The sequence below is a fragment of the Cystoisospora suis genome (genome assembly GCF_002600585.1).
Source record: "Cystoisospora suis strain Wien I chromosome Unknown contig_4317, whole genome shotgun sequence".
NCBI classification, from domain to species: Eukaryota; Apicomplexa; class Conoidasida; order Eucoccidiorida; family Sarcocystidae; genus Cystoisospora; species Cystoisospora suis.
In genome coordinates, this window is record NW_027157109.1 from 39,599 (window position 1) to 47,893 (window position 8,295).

Genomic DNA, 8,295 nt, shown 5'->3' on the forward strand with positions numbered 1-8,295 from the left:
TGTTACCCGGCCAGCGGGCCCTCACACATTTTGCGGTCAGGCCACGCCCGAGAGACTGACGCCGGAGTATGGACGGAAGCCGGCGAAGAACACCTCTACGGAAATGTCGACTGCTCTCGTCTGCTCGGGTGCCGCTGCTTTTGAAAGAGAGAAGAAACTCGAAGGGCAACAACGCGGCACGGGGATATGTGCGGTCTCTGTGACGGATGATCAATCCTGGAGAGGACGGAGTCCCGCTCAGTCGGGGTGCTGGGACGCTCCAGCTTGCCCGACGTCTAGACGCTCCGATTCATCACCCGAACCACATACAGCGCGGACTGCTGGCCGTACGGGGCCTAGTCGGCGAGCCGATGAAAGCACTGTCGGTTCAGTTTCTTCCCAGCGACATGACAATACAGCGGAGAATCGGTCTCCGGAGACCGAAGCCTGGCCAACAGCACATAGCCCTTGCACGCCCTCTGACTGCGCGCCTCCGAGCCCCGCCAGCGACGTTTCCGAGCTTTCTAGTGGTCAGGTTGTATGCGACTCTCAGTCGATTCCGTCGATGCGAGCAACAACACCGAAAAGCGAACTTAGGGGAGAGACGGAGAGCCGTTTAAGTGTCGACGCCATCAGCCCTTGCAGGACTCCCGTCAAATGCACTTTGCTCCCGTCTATTGGCTGTGGACTGACGGTCTCTGCTTCTTCACTGGGACGTGGCAGCGGCCTTGGCGTATACGCGTGCCGGCCCTACAGCGCCAGGAGTCGGGTGGGGGAGTATGCGGGAGTTTGCGTAGACCGCAAGGTTGCGATGATGCTTCGGGGAATGGGAACGTCAACGCATGTAATGCGTGTAGGGATGCAGTATCAGTACCTGGTCGGCTATCGGCTCCCCTTCTTGTTCGCAGGCGGCGGCGCTTTCGTAAACGACGGCCGCTGGTTCGCTGACGGCCGGAAAGGCCCAGGTGTCAGCGTCAGATTCCACGTTGCGTATGACAAGAAACGCGCCAAGGATCGGGTATACGTTGTCGCGACCAAGGACATCGAAGCAGGGGAGGAGATCTTCACTAGTTATGACAACCAGTATTGGGCTTTGCTGCGTTAGCTTTCATTGGAATACCCTGGCCGTTGCAGAGGCAGGATTTGCGCCTCCTTGGAGCCGGAGTGCAGGTGGCTACTCGCAGATGGGATGCAGGGCTGAACATGTGTGTCGTGCTCACTTGTCAGCTGCGGCTGGGAACAACTCAAATTTCTTGGTGATCCGTACCGAAGTGGGTGCAGCCGTTGGAGTTCGTTAGTGGGGGTCTCGCGGGACATCAGGGCGCGAACAGCCACGTAATACAAGAACAAAAATGCTTCCCGCTAAAGAGCACCTTCCTAACGCTGTATACCGGTTTCGTTTTTTTCGCGCTTCCCGTCACCAGCTCAGTAAGGGCATCTGCAAGAGCCACGGTGGCACAGACAAGACGTGGCCTCTGACGGTTTACTACAGTTCCAGCAGTTAGCGCCAACCCTCGCCGGCCACCTCGTACGGAGGCTCAAGCAGCCGAAGTACTTCAAGAGCCCTTCCTCGTGGATGGGCCGAGATCCGACACCTTATAGTTGACACGACAAGCACTCGGTGTTGGCTGGCCAACCGGAGCACGGACGGGATACACTGTGTCGCGAACACAACTTTTCTGAGGTAGCTAGTCCGCAACATAGCACCCGGCTACTGGGCGCGGCGCCCTCGTCCAGAAACCCTGAGTCCGAAGCTTCGGTGTATTCAACAGTTTCTCTGTCACAAGCGCACAACCACGCAGTGGACAGCCGGCTGGAGTGGCAAGTGCGCAAGCTCATGGAGACGGCTGACGGCTCGCTGATCCTGTACGTTGAGAAGGCAGCGACTCCGACTCCTAGTCGGGCAAATGCTGAAGGGTGGCGCCTACGCAGTATATCTGCCTGGCTGGCCAGACTGAGACTGATGCCCACCCTAGCAATGTCCCTTTACACGTACCCGTGGATCGCCTCTGTCTCGAAAGTGAACGGGCAGACGGCAGTTTCATAGAAGGGCTTGCAGTTGTGCGCGGTCTTTTCGAGTAGACTGCAAATAGTGCGCTGTCTGTCCAAGTAAAAAAGTGTGATGCCCTACGAGCTGCGCTCGGGAGAAGGCCGATGGCATCTGCTCTTGTGAAAAGTAGTCTGTCCCACGACCGTGAAGTTGCCTGGCTGTTTCCCTCTGCCGAATCCCCGCTCAGCGTGGGCGACAGCGCCGACTCAACGTCGAAAGGCCGTCGGCATCGCTGCGATGCTGCCGGCTTTTCGAGCAGACGCCGCAACATTTCCGTCGAGCACTCCCGCATAGTTGGGCAGGTTGTCTGCGAGCTAACTTCCATCATGGGGCGCGAGGGTAGTTGTTCCTGCTTGTTTCTGATTTGCGTTCTGCTCATCAAAATTCACTGTTCGCTGCAGGCGGAAACAGGATAAAGGATACGACCAGCTGGCGGACAAGCTCCCCGCGGCTTCTGTCTTTTGAGCAGCAGTAGGAACGCCCTTCGCTCGCAGAGTCCCGCTTGTGTACGGAAGAATCTTTTCTCGTTGTTTGTAGCAACTTTTTGTTTTCTTGAGTCGTGTCGGGGCTCGGTTTGTCATGTCGCCCAAGCTTCGTGCCTTTTCATTCAAAGACGGTGCACATTTTTATTTCTCCACTTTTCTCTGCTGTCGGCGGGACTAACTGTCCCAGGGCCTTCCTTGTCTAACTGGCCTGCGCCGCGTCACCTCTCTTTTTTGTCTCAGAGATTTTTGTATTTTTTCCAAGAAAACGGCCCTGCGGGTAGGTTTTGCAGTATTTCTCTTGTGAGCTCAGTTTCCTCCGTGCCTGTGTATCCGCCCTCGCGGTCAACTTCGAAGCTTGGTGAGGAACAAAACGATAGTACCGTGCGAGAGCTGCCTGGTGATATGAGCTAGAGAGCATTTTCTGAAGTTCGAGCGCGTGCAGTCAAAACGTTCCCTTCAGGCAGGAAACTATTCGCGGTTGTGTGCCCAGCGTCTGTTCTCTCCGGGTGTGTCTCCTCTCCGGACGCACACACACGGAGTTTCCGGAACATCGCTCGTATCGGAGTTTCTTGGTACGCCTGTTCTTGGGGCGTCACTCACCCGTCGCTCGAATGCGTGAAGACAATCTAGGGCAATCGTAGGTGTAACTTTCGGAGAGCTTCGCTCTCACTGCGCTTTTTGTATGTGTGTGTAGAGGTTCCAGAGATGAAGGCGCCGTTACGTTCCCACCGTCGAATCGGTGGCAGCCGGCTCGTTTCTTTCCTTGCAGTTACTTTCGGCCTTTTTGATTTGCTAGTCAGGGCACACGCGGCAGACCGAGACTCAGTAGCGACCTCCGCTTCTTCAGAATGGCCGTTTTTGTTTCTGCCTGCCTCTTCGCCTACCACATTGCTCTCTTCCCTTTTCCACGCTGAAAAGGAAGCTCAAGGGGAGGGGCGCCACCTGAAGGCCTCGGGATCTCCGGCAGACAATTCATCAGTAAATTCTGATAAAGGATCCGGTGAATCAGCATCTGCAAATCTTTCACCTCAGTCAGGACCGACAATGACAACAACCACAGCCGCATCGCCAGATGATAAAGCAGACCCGCCACCAGAAGCAGCAGAACCTGGATTGCCGGCTCATCATCCTCTCTATCGCATGCCTTCCCGAATTGTGGCTACAGATGCCCAGGCGTTCGCCTTCCCATTCTGGAAGCAGCCCGCTCCCAAACCAGCACTTCCCCCCAGTCCTCCGAATGTCCTGAATGCGCCTGCTTCAATTTCTTCTTCTCCGGCGTTCATGGCTTGGTTCGGAACTCCTGGAAGCCGTGGTAATCAAAGTGACAGCACGTCTCCGTCTGAGGAGCTCTCAGAATCCTTGCAAACGACCATTGTTGGCGGGGGGGGCGGTCAAGGTAGCACCGATGGGTCGATGCCTCCAGGGTTGCAACGGGAATGGTTCGGCACTCGCCAGCCTTACAACAAGGAGAGTTTCCCTTCCTTCTTTAGTTGGATTTGGAAGGGCGGAAGTCCGGACAACGCAGAAACCTCGCTCTCTTCTTTAGTATCTCAGAAGGACAACCAATCACAGACTGCATTGAAGAATGCCGCCCATGAAAATTCCAGCTTTCCATGGGGATTGTGGAGAAGTAAAGATGTCGCCTTGCCGGAACAGCTGCGACAGAGAGCTGCGCTACTTTCTGCATTTGCATCCACTTGGTGGTTTGGAAGTTGTTCTTCTTCATCGTCGTCCTCACCTGTTGACTCGGTTGTAGATGGTGTCAAGAAGGCAAGCCACAAGACCGGGGAAGCCTTCCGGGAAGCTTCAAGAGCCATCAGTGAATCTTCTCCAGGTGGTTTCTCATCTGAGGTACCGGCAGGGCCAGCACTTACTCAGGGTCAACAACTCCTAAGTCCTGCAATAGCAGCGGTGAAGGCAGCAGCATGGTGGTTCTCAGAGAGAGAAAAAGAGATTGAAGATGCAGCGAAAGATGTCCTGAGCCGCTCTTCTACCAACGGTTCATCCTCCTCTATGTCCTCTCTTCTACAGCAGCATCAGCAGACGTGGTTCTTTGGGGAAAGTGAGAATGGTGATAACAAAGAGACTATCCACCAGACAGCAGAAGTAGACGAAGACCCCTCCATGAAGAAACAACTGCTCTCTTCACTTCAGAATGCGGCTGCATGGTTTGGACATCAAAAGAATACTCTACAGAATCTTGATGTCTCCAAGGCCAGCTCATGGTTCTCGGGATTGCAAGCCCTGAGAGAAACAGGAGCAGCGGAGTCATACCTGTGGTCTGGATCTGAGCACGACGACGCTGTTGCCTCCTTATCTCCACAGAAGGAAAACTTTGAGAGGTCACCGAAGACAGAAGAGACATCTAAGAAGCATTTCTTTCCTGCATGTTGGTTCCAGCAATGGTTCTGGGGGGGGGAGACGACAGAGAATGATGACAGTGGTAAAGTAGATCGCCATACCAAAGAGAAGAAAACAAAGAAACTTGCCTTGTTCGATCCAGCTCAAATCTTTGCTATTCCTACAAAAACAGCCATCTGGTGGAGCCAGCAAGAAGCAAGGGCCCCTGAGGCAGTGACATTCTTTTGGAGTCTGAGACCGTCGTCTGAGAAAGAAAGTGGATTATCTAGTGACGATCATCGCAATCTCCATGAAGCAAATGGGCCTCTGCGAAGGTTATCAGAATCTGATAAGGCCTCAGATGTCGTTTTTTCTGATCTCCTTGCATCACCACCACCACCACCTGCTGCGTCTGCCGCTGCAGCCGCTGCAGCTTCGTGGCTATGGAGTCAGAAGGCTTCAACAGCAGACCGAGAAGGGGGGGAGGACAAGGGGAGAGTTATATCTTCGTCTTCCTCCCCGTCATCTTTCTCTCCATCTCCGTTAGAATCTACGTTAGCATGGTTTTGGGAGAAACAGAAGGAAGATGCGGAAAAAGAAATGAGTACATGGTTCGGGAGAAAAGATTTACCTGGAACTGCCCAACAAGACACACCCACGAAACCTTCCTCCTCTTCCTCTTCCTCTTCTCCCCAGAGTTGGCTCTTTGGCCGTGCACATAACGCTCAGACAAATGTAGGGGATAGCTTAAAGGAAAGTCTTGCAGATTGGTTCGGACAATGGACTGAAGCAGCGAAGAGTAATGCGAAGGATGCTGTTACTGAAGTTCAAGACAAAGCTTTGAACAAACTCAATGAAAAGACAGCAGGAGTCCAAAAGAAAGCTTCCAAGGCCGCCAAAGCAGGGTTTAGTGCGTGGTTCTGGGGAAGCTCCGATCCCGTGAAAAACACAGTCCAGACAGGAAAGGCCGTTGTCAAGTCTTTAACAGAAGACGATAAGAAGAAGAAGGAAGAAGAAGAGGAAGGGGGAGGCTCAACCGAAAAGAAATCGCATTCCTTAGCCGGACAATTGAAATCTTTAGTTTTCGGTGATGGCAAAAACAAGGATCAGGATGCAAAGAAAGAAGAGGTGAGTTCTTCTGAGACGGTGTCTCCGAGTCCGACGGCGGCATCAGCATGGTGGCAAGGACCCTTCTCTACACAGGAAGGAAAGGAAGGTGTGGATCCCTCGTCAATGGCATCTTCCTGGTTCACAAGAGGAGCGGGAGGACAATCGACTCCTAAAGGAGGTGAGGGACCCATCGGGAATCTTTCAAATGCATCAGCATCATCTTTTACCGGCTCATGGGTTGGCACACCTTCAAAAAATTCTCCATCATATGGCGATGAGAAGAGTCGTTCTGTTGCATCTAAGGTTGCTTCATGGTTTGAAAGAGAAAAGAAAGAAGAGAAGCCGTCGTCTCCATGGAATTTCTTCTCTGGAGATCATCATCAAGGAGCTTTCTTTGGCTCTTCACAGGATTCATCTGACATATCGAAGGAATCATTGGGAAAGAGTTTATCTGGATGGAGCTGGGGCAGAAGCAGTCATGGTCACGATGATTTGAAAGAAGAAAAAGACAGCAAGGAAAGCCATTCACATAGTTCTTCATGGTTCCCTACGCTCAATTATTCTCACAAGGAGACCCGCGCGGCATCTTCATCTCCATCTTCGTCAGCTCTACCACACGCATCTGAAGGGGGTAGGTTACATATGGACTATAGAAGAGAATGTTTTCATTGGTGTGTTGAATCATCCTCTTGTTTTAAGTTCGTTCTGTACATATTGGCGTGAGAACAACACAGAAGGGTTCATTCACTCTATATAGCTTTGCTTGCTTAGCTTTTTTCTTTTTGAAGTAGATACGGCTGTCCATGATGTACGTTTGTCATACTTTTATGGTGGTCAAGAGGTGTAGGGGGCGGAGGAGTAAAAGAAACAACTATGAGACACACTTGACTATCTTTAAACTTTTCTGGCATGATCGTGTTGTGAAGGTGGGGCTCTCAAGTGATCAACTGAAAGATGTTGATGAATCTGTTTCTGTGGTTTTTCTTTTCTTTTCATCATCAGGGAAGACATCTCAAGAGAATGGTGTTACCAGCACCGGAAAGTACACTCAAGAAGAAGGTAAAATGACAGATCGTCAAGGACAATCGCATCTAGATGGAGAAAGGGTGAGGTCCCCACAAGCAGGATCTTCTTCTCCTACTACGAAGTTACCTCAAGATGTGGTTGCTGGGGACTCATCACAACCAGGAGGAGGACTGATGCAAGCATGGAATTGGAATGGTGGCTACGGGGGATACAGCGGTGGAGGTCAATCACATCCAGTCCCAGAGGAAGGACCCACAGTGCGACGGTCAGGGAGTTTGTGGGGTGCTGCTGGTGTATCATCGATCAATAATGGTGTCCCTATGATCTCTTCATCTTCCGCCTCTGCTTCTTTATTTGACTGGGGGAGTGAGGAGGAGAAGAAGAAGAAAGAAGAACCTTTGTCGTCGTCGTCTTCTTCTCTCTTTGAGAAGATGTCTCATGCTATGACCTCGAGAATTCATGAAGAAAAGGTATCATCATCTGAGACATCTTCCGGTGCCAATATTCCTACCCAGTTGATCGCTAAACATGCAGCTCAAGCGGCAGGTTGGTTGGGTATGTCAGGAGATGAGACACCTCATCCTATTCGAGCTCCAGGACTTAAGAGAGGTTCATATTGGTGGGAATGGCAAGCTAATTCCGATGGGACGACAAGCGTTACAACCACACCACCGTATACGCGTCATGTACATTTAGACTGTGATCCTACCCCGCCCTTCCGAGATTGTGTGATGAAGTGTCAAAGCAAACCGTCAAATGGAGCCATGAATGCCGTCGCAGAAGAAGAAAGACGAAGAAGAACAGGAGAACCTGCAGCTCTTGGCTCCTATGAATATAGCAATCTAAGAAGTTGTTATATGACGTGTAGACAGAAATGGATTGATGCGGATTTACCAGGATGTCTACGTCAAGATGGAACCAAGGTTGAAGGGATTCCCCCTGTAGAAGCCTTCCGAACGACCACAACCACACCCCCGGCTACTACACTTCCAAGACCCCGAGCACACACCAGCTACCCTCAAGGATCACCATGGGAAATACAGGATGAGAAGAAGAATAAGGAGTCTTCTTCCTTCTGGAGTCGCATGACTGGACGAAAGACATCTGAGGAAAAGCCCATAGAAACAAACACTCCTGAAGAACAGAAGGTATGGATGTCGTTCATATCTCTTCATGTACATACACACACTCATCGGATAATATATAGAGGTGTCGTGATCAAGAGATATGTTGTTTTCTATACATGTATCTAGTGTAACTGTAAGGTATCCGCGAAGGTCTACAGGAAATTGGGGGGGGGGCAAG

The 8,295-nt window shown here is 51.6% G+C and overlaps 2 protein-coding genes across 2 annotated transcripts in view; both read left to right on the plus strand.

Annotated features, from left to right (window-relative positions):
* The window catches only part of CSUI_007957 (histone lysine set), a 3,072-nt gene extending 1,645 nt beyond the window's left edge, over window positions 1-1,427 (plus strand). Inside the window, exon 1 of the mRNA XM_068068098.1 lies at window positions 1-1,427. This exon is cut by the window's left edge and continues 1,645 nt beyond it. Coding sequence (XP_067919931.1) covers window positions 104-1,084 — 981 coding nt within the window. The 5' untranslated portion in view covers window positions 1-103 and the 3' untranslated portion in view covers window positions 1,085-1,427.
* A 328-nt stretch (window positions 1,428-1,755) lies between these two features.
* CSUI_007958 (uncharacterized protein) lies at window positions 1,756-8,138 on the plus strand (the record flags this gene model as incomplete). The annotated part of the gene is made up of 2 exons (XM_068068099.1): window positions 1,756-6,595; window positions 6,967-8,138. Coding segments are annotated over exons 1-2 (4,548 nt in total), but the record flags the coding sequence as incomplete, so codon positions are not given.
* Window positions 8,139-8,295: the final 157 nt, after the last annotated feature.